Raw genomic sequence first — 27,376 nt, 5'->3', positions numbered from 1 at the left:
ACCTATTCTTTTCTGTCCTCTCTTTCTGGGGACCTGATTTTTTTGGATATTAAGACAGTTCTCTCTTTTCTTTCTTATTTTTCATCTTTTGGTCTTTTTGCTATAGATTTTGAAAGAATTGTACAACTTTATCTTCTCATCTTTTATTATGTTTTTAATTACCACTCTCTCATTATTAATTTCCAAGAACTATTTTTTCATTCTCTGGATGTTCCTTTTTTTTTTTAATAGCATCCTGTTCTTTTTTATTTGTTTTATTTTTGTCTTATGATTCCTTTATTGATTTTTTATTGAAGTATAGTTGCTGTAAAATATTATGTAAGCTACAGGTGTACAATATAGTGATTCACAATTTTCAAAGGTTATACACCTCATAGTTATTATAAAATATTGGCTCTATTCTCCATGTTGTACAGTATATCTTTGTAGCTTATTTTATACCTAATAGTTTGCATCTCTTAATCCCCATCCCTATACTGCCCCTCCCCCTTCCCTCTCCCCACTGGTAACCACTAGTTTATTCTCTATATCTGAGTCTAGAACTCTGCTCTTTTTTAATGGATATAATATTACCTTTTATTTTAATGGGGACATTGACATTATTTTAGATGATCTTTGCTTTGAATGATCTTTTTTTCTCTATTTTTATTGGTTGCTACTTTCTATACTATATGCTTAATATGATTTTCTTAAATATGTGTGACCAATGTCTGTCATCTTAGATTTAAGAATCAGGCACTAAAAAGCCAGTAGTGAGTAATATGTGCATGGGTGGGGAAAGCTGATTGTGATCTTCACTATAAGACAGTAGTTTTTAGGCTTTTTTGAGTTTCAAACACCATCAAACTCTTAAAAATTACTGAGAAGACCAAATAGCTTTTGTTTCTGAGGTTATAACTACTGATATTCATCATGTCTGAAATTAAAACAGAGACCCTTAAAAGTATTTAATTCACTAAAAGTAACAATAACAAATCCATTAGATGTTAACGTGAATAACATTTTTGTTAAAAAATTACTATATTTTACAAAAAGAAAAAAATATTTAGTGAGAAGAGTGTCACTCTTTCATATGTTTGCAAATTTCTTTCCTATATGGCTTGAAAGAAGACTGTTGGATTCTTATATTTACTTCTGCATTTAATTTGTTGAAATACTTCATTTTGTTTGAATTACATGGAGAGTCTAGCCCCACACAGATATGTAGTTTTAAAAGGCAGAAGTATTAATAATAGATTCTTCACCCAATTACACATATTCTCCTTTGATACTACACCAAAATTCATCAAGTGCTGCTCACCCTTTTTCCTGCAAGCCTATCTAGGAATGCAGGTAGAGCTGCCTGTCACAGGTCTAGGGGGTTGGTGATGGGTAGTCTCTACCATGATAAGGGCTGAAATTATCCACAACTTACTGCCCAAGCCTTACCCGGAAAGCTGAAGCTCCTCAAACAGACTAGAGTACTAAAATACTTAAGTCAAACAGATTCTGTCAATGAAACTTTTGTCTAGGTGAAGAGACAGATTCATGGCACTTCCTAATCCACCATCTTCCTTGAAGCCCCTTTTGATCTCTGTATTAAAAGTTAAAGAAAAACAACAACAACAAAACTTTTCTTACTTTCCATTTCTTTGTCCTTTTGTATTACATCCTTTTGTATTATATTCTAGAAGAACTACTCACCTCAATCTTTGGAGTCATTGTTTGTTAATATTCAGCTTTATCTCCTATTGAGCCTGTTTACTGAGTTTTCTTTCTTTTTTTCCCCCATAAGTCTCCTCTTTAGAAAAAACCCCCAGCTTATTCCTATTTCAAGGATTTGATAGTTTCTCTTATTATTCTTAAGATAATTAATTATTCATTTTTTATTTTTAAAAAATCTATTTGCTTGTCCTTGGGAATGCATTGGTATATTTGCACTTTCTGTTTGGTGCATTTGGCTCAGTTTTCCTTATGGTGTCACAGGTGCTTAGTTCATCACTTGATTTAGTTTTTTACATTACATTTCATCTTAATCTCCTGGCTAGATTGTAAGAGTTGCTAATCCTCATAGGTCTAGCACTTAGTCTTTAGGATCTGTCCAAGTTCTCTACAGCAGAGCTACTCAGAGAATGTTCTTAGGAATCAGCAGCATCCACATCCCTGGGAGTAAGGCACGGAAACTGTTTACCTTTGTCCAGGGGAATCTCACACACACTAAAGTTTGAGAAACACTGCTCTACATTTTAATAGCAGTTCCCAGAACTAGATATCAATCTCTAGCAATAATCTTGATACTATAAGGAAACAGAATTGCATTTAAGGTTTACATTTTTATTAATTCCTATAAATTATTGATTTAGCTGTATTATTTTCTTGATAATCAAGAGTCAAATTCTCATAATTTTTTTGTCGAACTATACAATGATTTTTTTTTAAGATTTATTTTATTATGTATTTATTTTTGGCTGTGTTGGGTCTTCATTGCTGCACCTGGGCTTCCTCTAGTTGTGGAGAGCGGGGGCTACTCTTCATTGTGGTGCACAGGCTTCTCATCATGGTGGCTTCTCTTGTTGAGGAGCTCAGGCTCTAGGCGTGCAGGCTCAGTAGTTGTGGCTTGCGGGCTCTAGAACACAGGTTCAGTAGTTGTGGCACACGGGCTTAGCTGCCTTGCAGCATGTGGCATCTTCCCGGCCCAGGGATCGAACCTGCATCCCCTGCACTGGCAGGCGGATTCTTAACCACTGCACCACCAGAGAAGCCCACAATGATATCTTCTTATGTGTGAACAAAAGTTTGTCTTTTTTCCTTAAATATTCACCCTTTCTAAAACTCCCTTCTTGTTTTTTTACCACTTTTCTAAATGACTGAGGTCTCTTCAACAGCATTTATCTTCCACAGTGCTCTATTGTCTTTTTCTAACTAACCATCTAGGTGGTTTTAGACCTAAAATTAATTCATGTGTTTCAGAGTTGATCATCTAAGTTGTTAACAAAAAAGACATATTTAACGTGATTTGTAAATACCTTAAATTTGGGGAATACATGAGCTTACTGCGCTGCATCAGCCAAGGGAAAGATGTGTTTGTGTGTGGTGCAGGGTGCTTTTTTGTATGCATATTTTGCACAGAATCTAGCAGAATGTTTTGCATAGAGCAAGGGCTCTATAAACGCTTGAGAAATTGAAAAACATGCCTGAGAATTACATGCACTCATAATAAATCCAGAACTCTGAAATATAGGAGGACAGAGATGGTGACCTTGTCTCCACTGCCTTGACTCAGCAGTCCTCCTTTCTAAAAGACCTATAAGTACAACTTTTCTCTCAATATCTTAAAAAAAGGAGGAAAGTCAGAGACTATTGCTGATGACTGAGTGGGTGGAAAAGATGAAGTTAGCACCAAGGGCATTTCACAAGCACTGGAGCCGATGGGCTACAGAATGCGTCTCCCAATTAGAAAAAAATTCAAGATAATTTTCCTGAAAAATTCTAAAGTCTCAGGTAAACTGAGGTAGTTCTTGGTTCTACCAAAATGCAGGCAGCCGAATGATAACCTTTGGAAGGGCCTCAAAGTGCTCACAGCCTTCAAGGCTCCCTCTTTTGGCCGAAGCTTGCCGGAGTGTGAAGATCCAACGTCAACTGGAGTTATGCACTACTTTCCAGACTGGACTACACTAAGCATTAGGTCTTGACTGATTGCCAGAGCAGCACTTCCAAATGATTTTTGCACAAGAATTCAAGTGCAGAAGGATCAATGGTAACCATATACTGTGGGAGACATTCTTCTTATGTGGTTGTACTGAAGTTTCCAAACCATCTGCAGCAAACCCTAGAACTACAAGATAAACTGATGATGCTCAAAAAGTCCACAATGCTGCTCCTTCTAGACAGTTTGTAGCAAAGAGCAAGAGAGATTTTAAACATTCTGTCATTGGATTGTTGATTTTACTTGGTGGCAAGTGAAACTCTATTTAAAGCACCGTGACAAGGCCATTTATCAAGCCTCTAAAAATAATAGAAGAGGAAACCAAACAGATTTTCCTAATTTTTCCTTTTATTCCACTGACAATTTATGCATTGATGTTATTAGATTAATTTCTATATTTTGTATGAGGCTTTCAAATCTTTTTAAATGAACTTTAAACATTCAAGTGGCAAAAAGAAAAAAAGTGTAGAAACCCTCTATAAAAAAACAAATCCCAGAAAAAATGTGGTATAGCATCATTTATAAGGGATTTGAGTTTGAGAGTTTTTGGTTGTTTTAACATTTGAAGCCATACTAGTAGAAGGAAAGTAATGATAAAACTCAAATTTAATAAATAATAGGAATGCCTAGATTCAAGTATACCAGAAAGTAGTTTGTCCACGATGCTGTATTCAAATTAAATTTTTTATTTTTAAATCTTAAAAATGTACAGATAACTTCAGATATATAGCAGGAAAAACTATTATTATGATACACATTTTAATTATTATAATAACATGACAGCAGCAACTACAATGACTCCAGCATGTTTGGCAACTCTTTCAAATCCTATCATGATGCCATTCCACTACTGATTTCATGAGATCAGTTTCTACACAAGACAAGAGAACACATTTGGCTGAATTTATAATTCACCAGAGAATTGTAGACAGAGTTCTGAGTCTCACACAAGCTTTTAGGGATCTGGGTTCATTTCTGGAGGTAGAACAGAACTTCCTGGTTTTAGGTCTTAAAAGTAGGATTTTTCAAAGCTCATAAACAGACTCAAAAAGCATTTTGGGCATCAAATTCCTTTTTAAATTCAACCTTCTGGTAAGTAAAAATGAATCTAATCCAAGAAGTTGAATTTCTGTAAAATCTCAACATATTCAGAAAAATATCCAAAAGAATTTTCTCTTGTTGAATTCTAAAATTTTCTCTAAAAAGAAAAAAACAAACCAAAAAAACTCTCCACAGAAAATATCATTCAACAGAACAAATCAGGAATGTATCAGATGTGCCCGTGTCCAGAGGACACTCTATGAGCACAGGTATCTCATATTCCTGGTAAATTCAGTTAAGAATTTTATAATTAAGTCACTGATTTGCCTTGACTAAGAATGCTCTAAACTACTAACCAAATTAATCACTATTTTATCCTTGTTGCTACTGCCAGCTGGGGTGCCAACATGGACACCCTGCAGTGGACTTTGCGCCAGGAAATCTGTCCATGTCATTTTTTTTTAAAAAAAATATCCTTCATGAAGAAACAGTCATGAATTTCAAAATGAACCTGCCCCACAAAATGGCCCAATCTGGCACAAATGGATCCTCAACTATAAAGAGAGGATCTGCTAATGTCTTCTAGCAGGCTCTCCTAATTGTGGTCAACAGAGTTTAGACACTTTTCTGAACTGCTGTCTTCTCCTGTCCAAAAGTGAGAAAATGAAAAGCACAAGTAATTCTGAGAAAAAAGTCTTAAGAGACCAGTATAATTAAATAATGGATAGACTGCAAAAATATGTAAATAAAGGGGAAAAATTTCAGACAGGACTACACATTAAGCAATCTAAGGCTGATTAAAGACAATTATTTTTTCATGAACTACACCTGCTATTTTGGAAACAAGACCTGGAGGCAGGAAATCATTTCTTTATTTTGAATATTATCCTTTAATTTTTAGTATTTACTAGTTAACACTGCATTTTAGTTTTTAAAAGTTTATAAAATAGTTATGATGTATACAAAAACACAGAGAATTATTAAACATCAACTGTATACCCAACTGCCCACATTTTACAATGCTAACATTTTATTAATGTTTACATTTGATGTTTTAAGAAATAAACTGTTTCAATTATAGCTGAAACACCTTTCTCCTCATCCCATTTGCTCTTCCAGGAGTTGGCACTCCCCCAAAGTGGTGTAAGTCCTTTCTGTTTAGTTTTAACACTTTTACTTTACCTGTAAGTATTGTTTTGAGTGTTTTGACATTTTATGTAAGTAATGACATATTATAGATATATTTTTGCAACTTCACTGTTGTCTGCTCCATGGATCTACAGGTCTGGCTTTATGCCAGTATCAAATTGTTTTCATGAATGTAGTTTTGAATTATGTTTTGAAATCATGAAGTATGAAGCTTCCAGTTTTGTTTTTCTTTTCAAGATTGTTTTAGTTATTGGGGTCTTTTGAGATACTAGATGAATTTCAGGATGCTTTCTCTATTTCTGCAAAAGAAGAATGCCATTTGGACTGTGACAGAATTGCATCATATCTGTAGACTGATTGGATTGTATGGATATTTTAACAATATTAAGTCTTCTAATACATGAACGCAGGATGCCTTCCCATTTATTTCTGTCATATTTAATTTCTTTCACCAATGTTTCACCAATGTACAAGTCTTTCACCTCCTTGATTAAGTTTATTCCTAAGCATGTTTTCTTTTTGATGCTACTGTAAATGGGATTGTTTTTTAAATTGTTCATTGTTAGTATATGGAAACACAATTGATTTTTTAAATTAATTAATTAATGTGTTTATTTGTTGGCTGCATTGGGTCTTCGCTGCTGCAGGCGGGCTTTCTCTAGTTGCGGGGAGTGGGGGTTGCTCTTAGTTGTGGTGCACAGACTTCTCGTTGTGGTGGCTTCTGTTGTTGCAGAGCATAGGCTCTTGGTGTGCAGGCTTCAGTAATTGTGGCATGCAGGCTCAGTAGTTGTGGCTCGCAGGCTCCAGACTGCAGGCTCAGTAGCTGTGGCACACGGGCTTAGTTGCTCCGCAGCATGTGGGATATTTCCGGACCAGGGCTCTAACCCATGTCCCCTGCATTGGCAGGAGGATTCTTAACCACTGTGCCACCAGGGAAGTCCCACAACTGATTTTTGAGTGTTGATCTTCTGTCCTATAACTGTGCTGAATTCATTTTTTAGTTCTAACCATTTTCTTGTGGAGTCTTTAGGATCTTCTGCATATAAGATCATGTCATCTATGAACGTAGACCATTCTACTTCTTCCTTTTACACTTGAATGGCTTTTTTTTCTTTGTCTTGCCTAATTGCTCTAAGACTTCAGTACTATGTTGAAAAGAAGTGGCAAGACAGGGTATCTTTGCTTCCTGATTTAAAAGAAAAAAACAAAAACAAAAACAAAAACTTTCAATCTTTCACCAGTGAGTCTTATGTTAGCTGTGGGCCCTATACATATGGTCGTCATTATGGTTCAGGTAGTTCCCTTGTATTCCTAGTCTGCTGAATGTTCTTATCATGAAAGGGTACTGAATTTTACCAAATATTTTTTTCTGTATCAACTGAAATTATTGTGTGGTTTTGTCCATCATTCTGTTAATATGGTATATTACATTGATTAATTTTTGTATGTTGAACCATCCTTGCATGCCAGGAATAAATCCCACTTGGTCATGCTGCATAAACTTTTTAATGTGTTGTTGAGTTTCTTTTGCTAGTATTTTGTTGAGGACTTTTGCAGGACATTGGTCTTGGTTTTCTTTTCTTGTAGTATATTTATATGATTTTGGTATCAGGGTAATGCTAGCTTCATAAAATGAACACTGAAGTGTTCCTTTCTCTTTAACTTTTTGAAAAAGTTTGAGAAGGACTCATGTTAATTCTTCTTTAAATGTTTAGTAGAATTCCCCAGTGAGGTTATCTGGTCCTAGACTTGTCTTTGTTGGGAGGTTTTTGATTACTGATTCTATCTCCTTACTAGTTATAGATCTGTTAGATTTATAATTCAGTATTAATAGGTTGTATGTTTATAAAAACTTACCTGTTTCTTCTAGGTTATTCAATATGTTGGTGTAAAAGGTTCATAGTCTGTCTAATGATTCTCACTATTTTTATGGCATCAGTTGTAATGTTTCCTCCTTCATTTCTGGTATTTATTATTTGAATATTCTATTTGTTAGTCTAGCTAAGGGTTTGTCAATTTTGTTGATCTTTTTAAAAAACCAACCCTTAGTTTCTTTAATTTGTTTCTACTGTTTTTCTATTCTCTATTTAGTTTATTTCTGTTGTAATCTTAATTTTTTTCATTCCTTCTGTATCATTGGGTTTAGTCTGTTCTTTTTCTAGCTCCTTGAGGTATAAAGTTAGGTTGTTGATTTGAGATATCTCTTCTTTTTTAATGATGGCGTTTACCACTATATACTTCCCTCTTAGTAATGCTTTTCTTGCATCCTATAATTTTTGGTATATTGCATTTTTGTTTTCATTTGTCTCAAGATATTTTCTAATTTCCCTTGTGAGTTCTTCTTTGACCCTTTAATTGTTCAATAGCATATTGTTTGATTTGCACATATTTGTGAACTTCCCAACTTTCCTCGCATTATTAATTTTTAGTGTCATAGCATTGTGGTTAAAAAAGATATTTGGTATGATTTCAATCTTAAATTTGTTAGGACTTGCTTTGAGGCCTAACGTGATCTATCCTGGAGAATTTCTGTGTGTGCTTGAGAAGAATATACATTCTGCTATTACAGAGTACAGTGTTCTATATATAACTATAAGGTCCAATTCATTTATGATGTTTTTCAAATCCTCTGTTTCCTTATTGATCTTTGGCCTGGTTGATCTATACGTTATTGAAAGTGCAGTATTGAAATCTCATATTATTATTGTGCTTTCTATTTCTCCCTTCAATTAATGTTTGCTTCATATATTTTGGTGCTCTGCTGTTAGGTGCATATATAATTGTTATATCTTCCTAGAGAGCTGATTCCCTTTATCATCATATATGTCCTTCTCTGTCTCTTGAAACAGTTTTTGACTTAAAGTATACTTTGTCTAAGGTAAGTATGGCCACCCCTGCTCTCTTGTGGTTATCATTTGCATGGACTATCTTTCAGCTTATATATATCCTTACATCTAAAACGAGTCTCCTGTAGACAGCATATAATTGGTCTTGTTTTTTATCCATTTAGTCACTCTATGTTTTTTGATTAGAGAGTTTAATCCATTTACATTTAAAGTAATTACTAACAGAGAAGGACTTACTATTGCCATTTCATTGTTTTCTGTATGTCTTTTGATTATTCTGTCTCTCTTTTCCTCACTTGCTGCCTTCATTTCACTGAAAAAAAAAATTTTTTTTTGTAGGGATATGCTTTGATTCCCTTCTCATTTTCCTTCCTATCTATTTTATTTTTTTAATCTTTTTAACTTTTTCTTAAATTGAGATGTAGTTGATGTACAATATTATATAAGTTATAGGTGTACACAATTTTTAAAGGTTATACTCCATTTACAGTTATTATAAAATATTGGCTATATTCCCTGTTATATATATTCTTGTAGCTTATTTATTTTATAAGTAATAGTTTGTACCTTTTAACCCCCTACCCCTGTCTTGCCTCTCCCCACCTTCCCTCTCCTCACTGGTAACTACTAATTTGTTCTCTATATCTGGGGAGTCTGTTTCCTTTTTATTATATTCACTAGTTTGATTTTTTAGATTCCATATATAAGTGATATCATACAGTATTTGTCTTTCTCTGTCTGATTTACTTCACTTGGCATAATACCCTCCAGATCCATTCACGTTGTTGCAAATGGCAGAATTTTGTTCTTTTTTTTGTGGCTGAGTAGTATTCCATTGTGTGTGTGTGTGTCTGTGTGTGTGTGTGTGTATACATATATATATTATATATACTGTTTATTTTAAACTGATAACTAAAGTTGCAGAAAAACACTTTACTCCTTTATATCTCCTCCCTATGTTTTATGTTTTTGATGTCATGGGTTACATCTTTTTAATATTTTGTATCCATTAATATAGTTTTAGTTATCGTTATTTTTTACGATTTTATATTTTAAGTTTTATAACAGAATTAAAAGTAACTTACGCACCACCATTACATATTACATGGTTTTGTATTTGTTTATATATTTACTTTTACCAGAGAATTCTGATTCTTGGGATGCTCTTGTGTTGCTGTCTAGAGTCTTTTTGTTTCAATTTGAAAAACTCCTGTTAACAATTCTTAAAGCAAGTCTGCCAACAACAGTTGGCAGGATATAATCATCTTGGTTGGCAGGTTTTTACTTTTAGCACTTTGAATATATCATCCCATTCCCTTCTGGCCTTAATGTTTCTGCTGAGTAATCCACTAATAATCTTATGGGAGCTGCCTTGAAGGTGATGAGTTGTTTTTTCTTGCTGCTGTCAACATTCTCTGTCTTTGACTTTTTCTTCCCCTCCAACCTCCTATCTTTGACTTTTGACAGTTTGATTATAACATGTCTCAGTATGGGCCTTTTCAGCTCATCCTAGTTAAACTTCTTTAAGCTTCTTTAATCTAGATGTCTAATTCCTTCCTCAGATTTGATAAGCTCTTTTCCCTTTTCTTTCTCTCTTCTCCTTCTAGGACTCCCACAATGCATATAATTGGTCCACTTGATGGTGCCCCATTAGTTCTGAGGGTTAATTAACTTTTCTTTATTCTTTTTTCTTTACATTCCCCTAATTTAATAATTTCAAATAACATGTCTTCAAGTTAACTGCCTGACCAAGTCTACCGTTGAACCCTTCTATTGAGCTTTTCAATTCAATCATTGTATTCTTCAGTTCCAGAAATATCTGTTTGGTTGTTTCTCAATAATTTCTCTTTGTTGATAGTTCCATTTTGTCCATGCATGGTTTTTCTGATTTTGTTTAGCTGTTTATCTGTATTCTGTTGCAGTGCCTTGAGCTTCTTTAGATTGATTATTTTAAATTCTTTGTCAGGTAATTCACAGACCTCCATTTCTTTAGGGTAGGTTTGCAGAGATTATTTTTATTCCTTTGATTGGGCCATGTTTTCCTGTTTCTTTGTGTGCCTTATTATTTTTTGCTATGTTTTGTGAATTTGAAGAAAGAGTCACCTCTCCCAGTCTTTATGGACTGGCTTTGTACAGGGGAAGACTTTCACTAATCAACCTGGCTAGAGAACCTGGGGGTCCTTCAAACATTTTCTGGGGATGCACCTTCTCTGTGCCTGTGCACATAATTTCCCAATTAGAGAGCTTTGCCAGTTTCTTTTTCAGGAGTTTATAATCTCTTTCTCCCTCTAGTGTTTATCTGTGGTACCACAGGTACTCTGATGCTGCAACAAGCCACTAAACTCTTTTGTTCTCTCCAGGCTCCCAGGCACCCAAAGTATGCTGGTTCAAGTCAGGGGAGACAGAAACTAATCTCCAGGGTAGCCCCTTTAAAAGTTGGAATACTGTATGCATATTCCACTCTTCTCCCCATCCCCACCCCAAAAGAGAAGTTGTTGAGCTGGGTACTTTGTCCTAATCATGCTGACCTGAGCCAACCCTCTGTCTGCCGCACTGCCAGTTCTGTTGCTGCAAAAAGCAGCTGAGCTCTCTTTAATTCTCCATGGCCTCCAGCTATTGAAAGTAAGCCAACTCCCTGTCAGTATTGAGTCAGGACGACAGATAGCAGTCTCTCAGGTAGCCCCCCAAAAGTTAGAACGCTGGACACATTCCAGTCTTTCCCTCCCAAGGGAGACCACTTCGAGCTGGACTTTTCCTCCCAATTCTCCCAAGCCAGGTCAGCTTAGGGGAGGGGCTACTCTGGATGATATGAAATGGCTTTCTTATCCATTTCAACATGGCTATGCTTGCCTTCAAGCTTGCCAGGGGCATTGTGACTTTGTAATTGATTTCTGAAGTCTCATAAAGGCCCTTTGGGTCATATACTATCATTAAGTCAGTGTCTCTGTGGAGGAACAGGACTAGGGCTCCCTTTTCTGCTATCTTGCTGACATCACTCCTGAAGAATTTTTAAAATGTTTATTATTTATTCACTTGTCCTCTTTCGGTAATAATCTGCTTATATAGCTTGTCCATTTCCATACTGGAGTGTTTGCCTCTTTATGACTGATTTGCAGGAGGCATTTCTGTAGTTTGCATACTAATTCTTTGTCAGTTTTATAAGTTGCAAATATCTTCTAAGTTTGGCTGTTCTTTTCTATTTGTTAATACTTTATGTTTCTGTTTTTATTTATTCTTAGCTGAATTTTAAGAAATCATCAACTTTACCTACGTTGGGAGTTTGGAGTAGGGTGTATGTACACATTGCATCCTATTGATTTTTGAAGTGCCCTTCAGTAATTTTTAATTCTATTACTTAAAAGATCCATCATTCAACATTCACCTTAAAGCTAAATCAAAGTCTCTACATGATGTGTAAATTATAGTAAGTGCTTTCCATGCACCCTATGGGCTCTTCTTGTTACTTTTTTAAGGTATACTCTATATACCACAAAATGCACCTACTTTAAATGTACAATTCAAAGATTTTTAACAAATTACTGACTTGGACAACCACTGTCATCATCATCATCCATTTTTAGGACATTTCCATTACATCAAGATCTTTTGTGCTCATTTGCAGGAAATCCCTTTACCTACATCTAGCCCCAGGCAACAACTAATTCTACTTTCTGTCTCTATAGTATGATTTGCCACTTCGAACATGTATATACAAGTATTCGTATACTTATTAGCCATTTGTATATATATTTTCGGTGACATATATTTCAATCTTTTGCCTACTTTATAACAGGGTTATTTGTCTTCTTATTACTGGGATCTTTCTATATTCTGGGTATGAGCCCTTAATCAGATATATGATTTGAAAATACTTTCTCACAGTCTATGACCTGCTTTTCATTTTTTAAACAGTGGTAACAAATAATTTTTAATTTGTTTATGCATTCACTTGTAGATGGTCCTTTGGATTGTTGCTGGTTTTGAACAATTACAAATAAAGCAGCTATAAACATATAGAAATATTTGTGAAAATTTGCATTTTCATTTCTCATGACTTAATACTCAGGAGTGGAATTGGTCGGTTCAATGGTAAGTGTATGTTTAACTTTATAATAAACCGCCACACTGTTTACCAAAGTGGTCACACCACTTCACATTCTTAAAAACAGTGTCTGAGAAATCCACTAGTTCCATATCCTTTCCAACACATGCTAATGTGAATGTTTTAAACTTTAGTCATTTGAGGGAGTGTATAGTGGTATCACATTTGCTTCTGGTTTTTTTTCTTGCTTAAATTTTTTTATTGTGGTAAAACACACATGCTAGTTACCATTTTAACCATTTATAAGTGGTAACCATTCCATGCCATTAAATACATTCACCTGCTGTGTACCCGTCACTACAGGCTATACCCAAAGTTTTAATCATCCCCAACATTGACGATGTACCCATGAAACAATAATTCTATTCCCTCAAGCCCCCAATCACCTCTATTCTGTTTCCTGTCTCTATGACTTTGCTTATTCTAGGCACCTCAGATAAGTGGAATCACACAATATTTGTCCATGATGTTTTCAAGATCTACTGACATTTTGCATATATAAAAATTTTATTCCTTTTTATGGCTGAATAATATTCTTTTATATTTATATACCATATTTTGTTTATCCATTCACCTGTTGATGGGCATATGGTTGTTTCCACCTTTTGGCTATTGTGAATAATGCTGCTATGAACATTGGTTTACACGTATCTGTTCAAATCTCTGCTTTCAATTTCTTTGAATATATATCAAAGAGTGGAATTACTAGGCTTTATGGAAATTCTACGCTTAACTTTTTGAGGAATTGCCAGATTGTTTTCCACAAGGGCTGCACCATTTTACATTCTCATCAACAATATATGAGGGTTCTACTTTCTCCACATCATTTGTCATTTTCCATTTTCGTTTGTTCGTTTTTTAAATTATAGCCATCCTACTGGGTGTGTTGTGGTATACCATTGTGATTTTAATTTGCATTTCCACAATAATTAGTAATTTTAAGCATCTTTTTATGTGCTTATTGGACAGTTGTATATCTTTGGAGAAATGTCTAGTTAAGTCTCTTACCCATTTTGAATTGAGTTTTTTGTTGTTGTTGAGTTTTAGGAGTTCTTTTTATAATCTGGATATTAATCCCTTATTATATACAACATTCCCAAATGTTTTCACTCAGTAAGTGTCTTAATTTTAATGAAATCCAATTTATCTACTTTTGCTTTGTTTCTTGTGCTTTTGGTGTCATATTCCAAAAATCCCTGCCAAATCTAATGTCTTGAAGATTTTCTCCAGTGTTTTCATCTAAGAGTTTTATAGTTTACTTTAAGGAGTTAAATGAAAAGGATTCCCAAAGGCTGAGGGCAAAGACTATTTTTGATAGAGATTTAATTGCCAATAGCCTTACAAAAAAAAAAAAAAAAACAAAAACAAAAAGTCATAAATTTCTTTGGCCCCCACATTCTCTTAATGATTTGTTAAAAATGAAATGCTCACCAATAAAAACAACTTTGAATTCCTTCATATAGTGAAGAAACATTTTGTAATGTGATTACTTGCTTTTTAATTTGTCTGAATCTATTTGATTTGTTTAGTCTAGATTTTGGAATATTATGTTTCTTAAAATAAGTTATTTGTTGCCTTGTAAATATTTTGATTGTGTGTGTGTCTGTGTGTGTGTGTGTGAATGACATGCACTCATGCTGAGCTGTGTACATCTTTCTTTTGGGTTCCATACTGCATATATGGGGCTTTTTACTCAATGGGTGCCCAAGAGACTGAATGATCTACTTACTGACCTGAGAGTTGAGAGAACAGTGATTAAAAAAAGAAAATTTGTAAAATTTACCAATTTGCCATGTATCCCCCCAAAATAATCTCTCCACATAGAATATAACCATAACTATGAACATGTATTTCCTAAGAATTATAAATTTTTTCTCATAACCAAATTGATACATTTTGAAACTTGAGAAGAGGGATGTTTAGTTTAACACCTACCGCCTTTGAGTGTTAAACCCATTAAGATGATTCTCTCTGAGTTCAGACACTAATGATAAAACCATCTGTAAAACAAAATCAGTCGCAGGTTAACTCACGCTGCAAACAGGATTACATCAGTTCTATTTTTCTTGGTGTGAGTGATATTTCCGTTGAGATTCCCTACCTCTTCCCCCACCAATCCTCTCCTTGTTTTACTTTGTCAAAGTAAAAAGAAAGCAGTGCCAAGTCACATTTCCTAACCATTTGGATTTTATGTTTAATGTCTGTTATTCCATATTCTGATTTAAGCAAATGAATAATAGACAAGTCATTAACTTCCCCCAAATTAAAACCAAACCTGTTAAAAATAAAACCATGTTAGAGTTAGTTTACTTTTTTCCTTTCTTAACTCAGTTCTTTATTTTTTTAATGCTATTCACGTATAAAGCTTCCAAAAGATAGGAATAGTTAATAAACATTAAAAACCTCATAACATTTTTTAGAAAAGCTATGTTAAGACCATAAGTTAAAATTTCTTGAATTTGACTAAAATTTAAGGCAGAAGAAATCACAGCTTTAATACTAAGATGTAAATATATAATACTATTTACAAGGTTGTTATTTATTGAATATTTTACTTTAACATAAAATTCCTATCAGGTTATTTTTAAATACGAAATTTGCCCAACAGTAGAAGGCTGTGTTATATAAGGAAATCTCTTCTCCCAAAAATCTTTGAGAGAATAAATGAGATGTGTTAAGGGACAGAGGGGTTGGTTGATTTAGAATAACCTCTCCTGGTTTCCTTCTTCTTTCTCATAATCTCCCATTTCATATTTTTTCCTTACATGGCCAAAAGTCCACCCAAGGTAAGAAGAGATAAACACAGAAAAGTTAAACATCTCTCCTGGAGGAGTGAAATATTTCCATTTACCTTTTTTGCAAATGATACATTAAGCAATGAAAACTTCAATACTAATAAATTTAAAATACTCACATTTTTAAGTAAACCAGGATAGTAATCTGTAGGTGCATACCCAAGAACTTGAGTAAAAAGATCAACTTCTTTTATATCAAATCTGAATGCGGAAAGTATATGCGATAACAACCCCTAAAAAACACAAACAGAAAGAAAAAGGTCTTAAAAATGAATATAAGTTCCCAGTTATATATAATGCCTAGAAACTGGGTCATTTGTAAATGGGGTGGTCTCTATGAAACAAATAATCTTAATTTGTCCAAATACCCAGGTCACTTAGATTCAGGTACAAAGAAATAATGTCAGTGATAAAATTATTATATTAAGTAAATTTAAACAAATGCTAACAGTGGAAAAAAATGTATAACTAATAAATGGTGCTTTAACCTTATGTGATCTTTACTGTTTTCAAACTCAGTAAAATATCTTTATCAGAGTAGAGATGATAAAGCAATACATAACAAGGAACGTACCAGAAATCACTAGGGAAAAGAAAGATTATGCAATAAATGGTGCTAGGAAAACTATTTGAAAAAAGTTAGATTCTCACCTTATTTATCAAAATGTACTTCAACTTACTGTAAATTAAAGAGATCAATATAAAATTGAAATAAAGTAATAAATAAGAAGAAAATACAAGCATTTTTCACATGTCTGAATGGGGAAGAACTTTGTAAACTGAAAATCAAGGGAGAAAATTACTGGTCATTCTAAATTAAAAAACAAAAAAATCTTGTATTTTCCAGTGAATAGTATAAGCACAAACTAAGAAGAATATTAGCAACAAATAATCCAGACATAGAGTAATCAAATTAGTGTGCAAAATACAATATGACAAATTCTAAGAGCTTTAAAAAGGAGTATGAACGGATAATTCCTAAAACAAACACAAATGCCCAAGAAACACGTGGATAAATGTTCCACCTCAGAATCAAAAAGGGCAAATTTTAATATCAACACAACATTTTCCACTAAATGAAGTAAAGATTTTTACAGACATGAATGCTTAATGCTAATGTGAGTTCTCTGAAACAGGTACTCTGTGTGAGCTATTGGAAAAATACAAATGGGATCTACACATCAGTGCTATTGCGACCTGCACAAAGGCACCCATAGAGTGTAAGCAAGTATAACACAACCCATAAGCCACCCCCAAGCCTGGACTGCCAGGGCTATGTCTGCCTTGATGTTTGTAACGTGAAGACACCTTATAGATCAGTAGAGGCCTACTTTATAGAAAACAACTTGAGAACGTATATTAAAGGTTTCAGAAGCATTCAGAAGTTTTAACATACCTCATGTACATTTAAGGAAATAAATCCAAATATGATGATGGGGATTATGCTCAAAGATGTTCACTACAGTGTTATTTCTCAGTAAAAAGTGTTTAACATCAGGGAATGATTAATTTATAATACCCTCAATACCGTGGCTCACTCTAAGCCATTAAAACGCTCTTGCACTGTCGGTGGGAATGTAAATTGATATAGCCACTATAGAGAACAGTATGGAGGTTCCCTGAAAAACTAAAAATAGAGTTACCATATGACCAAGCAATCCTACTGCTGGGCATATACCCAGAGAACACCATAATTCGCAAAGACATATGCACTCCAACGTTCACTGCAGCACTACTACTGACAATAGCCAGGACATGGAAGCAACCTGAATGTCCATCAACAGACGAATGGATACAAAAGATGTGGCACATATATACAATGGAATATTACTCAGCTGTAAAAAGCAATGAAACTGGGACATTTGTAGAGACATGGGTGGAGCTAGAGACTGTCATACAGAGTGAAGTGAGCCAGAAAGAGAAAAACAAATATCGTATATTAACACATATATGTGGAATATAGAAAAATGGTACAAATCAACCGGTTTGCAAGGCAGAAATAGAGACACAGATGTAGAGAACAAACATATGGACACCAAGTAGGTAAAGCGGGGAGGGTTGGGGGGGGGATGAATTGGGAGGTTGTATCTCAATAAAAGTTCTTAAAAAAATGCTTATAAAGAATTTATGACAGCATCTTAAATGGTTATGTTAAATGAAAAAAGAAAGATGCAAAGCTGTATATATAGAAATTATCTCATCAATATAAAAATAATCCAGACATGGGAATGAAAAAATAATGGGAGAAAATATCACCAAATGTTAACAGTCTCTGGGATGGTGCTATTACTGGTTTCTATGTTTTTTCTTCTTTCTACTTCAGTACACTTTCCAGTTCCCTATATTTGTATGTACTATTTTTTAATCAGGAAAAATGTCTTTACTTTTTGAAAAGTGTTATTTGGAAATATTTTATCTTTAATAATAGCTTTATTGAGACATACTTCACATACCATAAAATTCACCCCTTTCAAGTGTAAAACCCAGTGGTTTTTGGTATACTCATTAGGCAAGTCATTTTAATTTTTTTTTTAAAGTCTTACACTGAATTTTATGAGTACACACTACAAGATAAAATGAATTTGTATAAATGTGTGTGTGAGTTCACACACAAACACTTAGGGCAGTCACATCTAGGGAAGAGGCAATATATCACTTCAGTCAAGGGTAGGCCCCACTAGGCCGGAACAACAAACACACCAGTTAACCCAAAGGGCACGTATCACTAACCCACCATGCCACTCTTCTCAATTCCATCATCAACTATTTCACATACTCAAAAGATACAAAATAATATGACAAATTTTGCCCACCATGTAACTTAATAAAGCATTAGAAACACTGAGGAAGACTTCTGTGCTCTCTCTCCTTTTCCCCATCACAATTCTACAGCAGTCCTTCTCTCCAGGAAAACTCTACCCCAATCTGGAGTGCACCCTTCTGTGTCGATCATGGTACTTTCTCCCTATGAATTCAGACCTGCCCCAGTATCCTCAAAACAGAACTCCAGGCAACACTACTAAGGAACAGAGGCTGAAACTTGCTATCCCTACGTGAGATCCCATCTACTGTTTTCACATTAGAAGAGTTTATAGCAAGCTAACAAAGTAACTTTGAAATACTGCTACTCAGTAGAAGATATTCATGATTAAAAAAAAAAAAAGACCCAGCCACATGCATAATGTGATTCACAAAAAAATGAAACCACTGGAGAGGGAGAAAAACAAAGTTAAAGTGAACTTTTTAATAACCTTTTAATAAGGTATAAGATGATGAAAAGGCGCCTCCTAGAGTGAAGAAAAGTCTGGATGGAAGCCATTTGCACACATTGGCCTTTTTTCACTCTCAGTTCGAAGCTGTCCTTTATAAATACAGAAAGCAAACAGGAGCTGACAACAGCCCCAGGAGAGTTCATCTTCCAGTTATTTTCAAACACTAAATGCAATCTGGGTGAAATCAAGCAGTTGTGGTTAGGCTGGCAGAGCCAGGGGAGGTAAATTACAGCCAATGTACCATCCTTTAAAGGGCGGTGTTTACTGGTGGATTCTGCTTAGTTCACCACAGCAAGAAGCACACATGGTGCTCTCAGCAAGTGGAACCTGACTCCCTGTGTGGGTTGCAATGTAGGTGTTCTGCTGAAGAAAGTCCAGCCAGGCTTGACCAACCATATGCCACATCCCTGTGGAGATGCCCACACCAGAGCAGGCAGGGGGAGGGAGGAAGCCCAGTTTCCATATTTGGAAAGGAGGCAGCCAATGGCTCAGAGTCAGGAGCAGTCTGGATTTTTCATAGAGGAGGTCAGTCTAATGCTAGTGGAGAGGGGGCAGCACTAGAAGTGCTTAACTTTCTGCTACCAGACTTTTGGCATTCTATTTCACAAACATTTAAAGCACTTATATGCTTGGAACTGTTCTAACAATTTACAAATAGCAACTCATTTAATCCCCACAGCCTATGGGATAAGTGCTACTACTAAATGTGCTATAGATGAGGAAACTGAGACACACTGAAAATAAGTAATATGCCCAAGGCTGGTTACCTACTCTATGGCCACACCTTACAAGGAATCTCCCTGTATGCATTCTCCATGAAGCAGCTAGAATAGTTTAACAATGCAAATCTGACTGGTATTTGCCGTAAGAATCCCAATAACTCTTATGGTGAACCCCAAACTTCTCCCCAAAGGATGAACCTGGCCCCACTAGTTTTGCAGCCCCTGCCTAGTGCCGACTTTCCCTCACTAGTGTGTTTGAGGCCCTGAAGGCTCTTTGGTCCCTCAAGACTTTAGTATGCTCTAGTCCCTCTGACAGAGGGCTCTTCTGCCCATTTACCTGGTTAAGTGTTGCTTCTTGAGGGAATTCTAACAATTATAACAACCAAAGTTTTTTGAGTGCTTACTGTGTATGAAACCCTGGGCTATGTTTTTTGAGTATGGCATCTCACTTAAAATCCCATGAATTCAGTTTTTAATAAAATTCAATTAAGCAAAGTTTCAATTAAGCCACCTAGAAACTGGTGGCTGCCATCATAATTCACATGGTTGACTCTTAAAAATTAAAGCATGAAGTACTACAGACCTAGTTGAGAAAGAAAGTAACACTGTGTATGTACAATAGAAGAAAACTGGTTTCAAGGCAGTTAACAGTTAAGAGTCAGCTAAGATTGTAGGTCTTAAGGAAAACCATGTAAAGGCTTTCCCTTGTAATCCAGTGCTTCTCAGAAGCACTCACATGCTGGGTGTTGGACCAAGGCATGGAGGCTAGCTCCCCAAAACTGCATGAGTTACTCTGGTAGCTGAGCCAATGAGAGTTAAAAAAAAAAAAAAAATCTAGGACATTCAATAGATTCAGAGGGTGCAATCAAGGATTGTAGATAGTTCCAGAGTAATGTTTAAAACAGCCATAAACAGTTCTCTAGACAGTATTCATAACACCTGCATTAAACAAGATGACTATAACACTTAAGATCTTGGAAACATGAAAAGAACTTAACTGGCAGACCTGTCTTGGCTTAAATTCCCAAAGTGATATGGTTAGAAAATGGTACAGACGAACCTATTTGCAGGGCAGGAATAGAGATGCAGAAGCAGAGAACAGACATGCGGACACAAGAGGGGAAGGACAGGGTGGGACAAATTGGGAAATCAGGACTAACATATATACACTACCATGTAAAAATAGATAGCTAATGGGAACATGCTATGAAGTATGGGAAGCTCAGCTTGGTGCTCTGTGACGACCTAGATGGGTGGGATCTGGGAGGGCAGTGGGAGGGAGGGTTAAGAGGGAGGGGATATAGGTATACACATAGCTGATTCACTTCAGTGTACAACAGAAACTAACACAACATTGTACTGCAATTATACTCCAATAAAAAATTAATCAATTAAAAAAGAAAAAGAAAAGGGTGGAAAGTGCAGGAACCAACAGAGCTGTGCACACACACACAAAAAACCTGATTTTTAAAAAATCAAATGCTATAAAGATTAGCATTTGGAATCTGCTACCCTACCTCCTGCTCTGTTTAAAAAAAAAAAAAGAAAACAACCCTATACCTTAATACTCACTGTTGGCAAGGATGTGGTAAGGGGCACTGAACCACTATTGGGAGCACAAATTTCTAAAGCCTTTTTGGGAAATCATTTGATGATATATAACCAAAGTATTAAAATTCATATCCTTTTATCCAGCAATGTGATTTCCAACAATATATCCTAAGGAGAGATTTAGGTCCATGGCAGTATTACTCATAACAGTGAAAAACTAGAAGCAACCAAAGTACCCAGCAACACTGGATTGGTTGAACTCCTCATGGTTTATCCAACAACTGAATGCCATTGTAAAAAAGATATTTAATGACACAGGAAAAGACAATGTAACATTAATTTCAAAAGTTAGGTGTAAAAGCTGTATATTCAACGTGACACCTTTTATATGCAAAAAATACTAGGAAGAAACATGACAGTTAACATACATTACTTCTGGGAGTGATTTAAAATTTCTTCTTTATACTACCTGAATTTCCAAAGTTTCTACAATTACCATATCTTACTTTTTATCATTAAAAAAATGTTTTGTTGAATGAAATTAAGTGCTTTAACTTACGTCTGTTTTTTCCCCATAATTCCCTAATACAAATTGCTATGGAGGAACACAAGAGTTTCATCCCTGGAAGCATAAGTCCTAGAAACTACATATTGAGGCCTGGCTGTGGTTGTATAACTTCAAAATAGACACCTTAAACTTCAGAATTCCAAATCTCTCTTTTAAAGTAAACTTAAAAATTGCTAAGTACTTCCCATTGCTAAGAATAATTTTTCTTACTGCCACCTAGTGGCAAACATTCTAAAGACAAAACCATTAAAGATTTGTAGGCACTGGCCCTTGGACAAAAATTAATTCCTATAGTCACACGATAACTGACTCATTTAAAAATGCTGACAAAGTAATCTCGGAAACCTTCCACTCCAGCCCCCTCATCTTACTGATAAGGAACTGGGCTTCTAAATACACAAATCATTATCTACAAAAAGATGTGCACCTAAGTGAACAGGCTTTGATTTGAAAGGCATAAAGAAAACGTGCACATGCATCACCCTTACTAGTGATCTAAAATCCTTCAAGGGTGGAAAGTGCAGGAACCAACACAGCTGTGCATAAAACATTTTAAGCCCAATTTTGATTCATGCAGGAGTTTGAAGAATTCTGCTAATGTTTGAAAAGCCATTTAAAACTCCTTATACCACGAAAGTGAACTTTTAAGAAGAAAAGTTTTAAATAAATCAGGGGAAAGTCCATTTCCCTTGTTTTCAGGTGTTCTTTCTCGTCCTAGTCTCGCTGTATCTGCTCCATCTTGTAACAGGCAGCACATTCACAGGCGGGTTAGGAAAGTTGGAGCAATGAGGCTGTGGTTTGGCGCAGGGTATGGGTGTGGAAGAAAGGCTGTGGGTTTTGCTCAGGCAAAGGGTTAGGAGAGCCAAATTGTGGTCAATACTCTTGAACTGAGACAGAGCACATATTTTATACTTCTCCAAACAATTTCTTCATCTGATCATTAAAGTCTTTTAGAATTTCTACCACTTTGGTCTCTACTACATCTATCTCTTTATACATAACATAAATAAAAACTTTTGTAAACAAGGATCCCTTATTCATTCATTCATTCATTCATTCAACAAACATATAAGTGTGAGCTGCATGCGAGCCACTCTACTGGGGCTATTGTGATAAGAAGCCCGCTACAATCTGACGAAGGGAGATAGAGATAGAAATATCCATAATACAAGACAGAATGCAGTAAGTGCTATAATGAAGGGGTAAAACAATCCCTGTGGGCACAGAAGAAGTAATGATTCATTCCAACTGTAGGGTTTCAGAGTGCCCCCAGAGAGGATGACTTCTGAGCTGATTCTGACAGCTGGGGAAGGAGAGAAAGAGTGAGGGGAAGGAGGCATGGGAAAGAGAGAAAGAGGATGTGTAATGTTGCCTGGGATAGACTGAGAAAAACGACTAGAGGGATTAGAGAAGGGCGGTGGGAAAGGGGCCATGGTGCTCCTGTCCCCTTGACTGCTCCAGTCCTTCACTGGATTCCTAAGCACAGCCTCCCCTATGGGGCCTCAGCCTGCCTGGTCAACCTTACTTCTGCCAATCTTTCTCTTTGATCCCTGTGATATGGTAACATCAGACTCCCTGCCGGACACCAAACTCACCCAGCCCTGTCCCACTGCCATACCATTTCTTTCTCCGGAGAAACCCAACAACCCTCACCCATCTCTCGCTGCCAAAGGTATACCTATCTTTCAAAATCCGTCTTTCTCCAAAATTCCTGTTCCAGATCCCAACGGTATGAGATCAAATTCTCCTGAAATCTCTGTGGTATCCTGTTTGTATTTCTCTCACAACGCCTTCCAAGTTCTGCCTTGCACTGTAGTTACATTTCCTTGTTCTACTCATTAGCACACGGGCTCTCCAAGGAAAAGACTGTCTTACTAATATTTATATTCTTCAGAGCAACTGTTAACGTGCCCTTGGTATTTCACACACTAGGTGTTCAATAAACACTAGCTGAATCAAACTCAATAGAATGAGTTGCTCATTTACACTCACCGAACAATAAAGTTACTGCAGGATTCCTTTGTGACCTCATTACAGTACAAAATGATAAATCTTCCTTTTCACAATTTCCTAAGTTTCAGTCCATGAAATACCCACAGAATACTGGAAAAAAACATGACATTGCTATGTACTTTTACTTCAAAGAGTTTTACTTAATTTGGTAACACTGACTGAAACCTGGCACACTGACGTTGGATGTAATGTCATTGAATAGTACACTGCTTTGGTGCTACTCTGCCGGTGACAACCTATGAGTGTGCCGCAGTATTAGAGCACCCAGAAGGAACAGGAGAATCAGTACGTAGCAAGGACCATCTACTGAAAGAGGCACTGGAAAATTACAAAACAGACTCAGGTATACTTACATAAAAATTATACACCTGAAAAGTTTTTTTCCCCTGCAAACCCAAATAAGAAAACAAAGCTTTTGTTAGTTCAATCCAATTTATTCAATTATTTTTGGCCCCAAAATTTAATCCTTGAGGTATAGGACAACATGTTTCATCTTCTCTTTTCTCAAGCTTTCACAGAAGCATCTGGTGTATCAGACCCTGGCCAGCAGAAATGCTGCCATTTTGAATACCCGTCAGGTTCTTTTATCATGTGAAATACCTGTGCCCAAACACTTAGTCACTTCCTTTTTTATTTTCCCATGACATTTTATGTAAATACCTAATAAAACATTTATACTATTATCCTGAAATTGTTTGTTTACTTAAGCAATATTAAAATTCCCAAGTTAATAAATCACTGGTAAGTGATTTATATTTTTCTAAATTAGACATCATGGTGAAAATTGTCTAATTTTCTTAATAACACAATCTTAAATTATCATTTCTCCCTGCCAACAAAAGCAATCTAGAAACTAGACCAACATGTAAGCATCAACTAAATATATTATTTCACTGAAAAAACAAGTTGCCCTCTAAAAAGCACTAAAATGAACCATAAATGCTCTGTGCACAGCACTACATGACAAAACAAGAAAGATAAGTGTTATAAAACTTAAAAAAACACATACTAAAGACCTGCATAAATGGAGAGATATATCAGTAGCATGGTCATATCAAGAAAAATTCAATATCATAAAGATGTCAATTCTCTGTCATATAGACTCAACACAGTATCATCAACAGCCCTAAATATGTTTTTTAGTGGAACTTCAGAAGCTTTTCTAAAATTTACAAAGAAAAGCAAGTGGCCAAGCACAGCACAATGCTAAGGGAAAGAAGAAAATTATGCCTGTAGAAGTAAACATATAGGGTGACTCCATTTCTATGAAATTCAAAAACAGGCATATTAAACAAGACGTTGATCAGGCGTACATACACAACAGGCAGAACTACATATTTCTCAGATTACTTCTGGATGCAGGTTCTAAGAGACAAAGCGGAATAAATCAAATGAAATATTTCACACCATCACAACAGTTATTCCGTGCCATAATTCTGCGACTTCTCAGGAAGAAAATATCATTATTATGATGTAGTTCTAAGTCTTTTGAAATCTGAAATCCTTAATATCTGAAATTATAAGGAAGACTTCATTATATGAGATATAATGCATAACCACTGCTGATGACAAAACAAAAAAAAAATTGCTTGAAAACTTATTTAGAATTCTGTTAAAAAATTTTTTTAAGCTTCCATGTATTTGTTATTTCTATAAAATAGGAATTAAAATATAGTTCAACATGTAACTGGTACACCTAATACTAGAATAATCTATAATTAAAATCAAGAAGAAATGAATCCTAAATTAAGGTATAGGTTTATTTCTAATGCATTCTTTCTAAAAATCAGACATGTCTAAACTAATTTAAAATCATTTTGAGGAAAAAGACCTCATTATTTTCATTACAAATATTTGTGATAATGTATTCTTTAGCAAAGTAATAATAGATGGTTAAACTTTTTAAGGAATGAAAACAGGCTAAGCTTAGGATTTGTTAGGATTTGTATATTATTTCCTTGGAACACAAAATGGCAGTCTGAATAAATTAATCTAAACAATGCCAAAGAAAACAAACAATGCCCAATTCCCAGCCTGGAACCCAACAACTTGTTTCCAACAGTTAACAGTCTTCCTTATTAGTCTTATTAGAGCATCACAGGTTCAAACTAATAGATCTACAAATACAAGAGTTCCTTTTACTTCAATCCAATATTTCCCTGTTAAATGACTTCCGATTTACAGAGTCTGTATCTACTTAAGCCGAAGTGGACAAAGTTTAATTCAGTGAACAACTTACTACTGAAGAAAAACTAACCATATAAAACATGCGTTGAGAAACACTTTTCCCCATTACATGGTTGGGAAGCAAAATTCAATAAGCAGTTAGTCATTGATTATTTTGCCTCCTTCATAAACCACACTCTGAGATGTATAAAAGTTCAAATATGATTTCAAACAGGGAAGAAGCCAGGGTATAACAGTTTTTTTTTTTTTTTCCCTTAGAAAACCTGAAAGCCTACCATTTAAAACAAATGGATTTTATTACTCAGCACTCTTTTTAAGTAAAGGTTTTATGTATTGATCAAGTCCCTTCATGGGGCTGCTGAAATATCCTTGAGATGAGTAGGTTTTCTCAATCTCGGCATTATTGTCATTTTGCAGCCTGATAATTCTTTGCTACAGGGGTGGTGGTGGTGGTGGTGGTGGTGGTGGTGGTGGTGAGGGGGTGCATTTCTGGCCTCTACCCACTAGATGCCAACAGCAACCCCCCTCCAAGTTGTGATAACCAAAATTGTCTTGAGACCTTGCCCAAATCCCCTAAAGAGCAAAATAATCTGGGTTAAGAAACTCTGGTTTAAACTTATACAATCAGCCCTCCATATCCATGGGCTCTGCCTCTGCAGATTCAACCAACTGTGGACTGAAAATATTTGGGAAAAAAGTTTCCAGAAAGTTCCAAAAAGCAAAATTTGAATTTTGGTGTATCAGCAAATAATTACATAGCATTTACAATGTATTTACAACTATTTACATCACATTTACATTGTATTAGGTATTATAAGTAATCTAGAGATGATTTAAAATATACAGAAGGATGTGTGTATGTTATATGCAAATGCTATGCCATTTCACATAAGGGACTTGAGCATCCAAGGGTTTTGGTATCCTTGGGGAGGGGTGAGGATGGGGGATGGGGTATGTGGTGGTGGGGATACTGGAGCTAACTCCCCCAGGATAGTGATGCATGACTGTCTGCTTTTTAAAATCAGCTGGGATTACAGTTTTGGAATATTCCTTTGTCTGTGGTATAAAGATGAATACTGGCAATGTAAAGGAGACCTTGTCACTGATACGGAAATAACTCCAGGAGTTAGTACTGTATGAAGAAAGTAAGTTGCAGAATAATATATCCAGTATAATTCCATTAATGTGAAAAGAAACATAAAGCAATTTAATGTATTTTTATATATAAATGCAAAGAAGACTAGAAGGATCTACAGTCAATTGATATATCAGAGTTACTTCTGTGGAGGGATATAAGGTTGGGGGAAGGCTGCTATGCTTGGATTGTTAGATTTTCTTTTTAGACGATATTAACGACTTATTGTATAATATAAGAAATAAAGAAAAAGAAAAAAAAACAGTCATGTGACTTCCAAGTTAAACAGATTTTGCTTTGAGTCCTAACT

At 35.4% G+C, this 27,376-nt stretch overlaps 1 protein-coding gene across 5 annotated transcripts in view; it reads right to left on the bottom strand.

The window, feature by feature from the left end:
- FANCC (FA complementation group C) overlaps positions 1 to 27,376 on the bottom strand; it is a 243,686-nt gene that overhangs the window by 57,764 nt on the left and 158,546 nt on the right. For all 5 annotated transcript variants that reach the window (XM_057720388.1, XM_057720390.1, XM_057720389.1 and 2 more), the window contains exons 5-6: positions 15,738 to 15,851; positions 14,759 to 14,823 (exon numbers count right to left, since the gene is read on the bottom strand). In XM_057720388.1, coding sequence (XP_057576371.1) covers positions 14,759 to 14,823; positions 15,738 to 15,851 — 179 coding nt within the window. The remainder of the gene's footprint in view (positions 1 to 14,758; positions 14,824 to 15,737; positions 15,852 to 27,376) is intronic.

This window comes from Hippopotamus amphibius, chromosome 2 (genome assembly GCF_030028045.1).
Source record: "Hippopotamus amphibius kiboko isolate mHipAmp2 chromosome 2, mHipAmp2.hap2, whole genome shotgun sequence".
Lineage (NCBI taxonomy): Eukaryota > Metazoa > Chordata > Mammalia > Artiodactyla > Hippopotamidae > Hippopotamus > Hippopotamus amphibius.
Note: the sequence above shows the minus strand (reverse complement) of the source record. Positions and strands in the feature narration are given on the sequence as shown.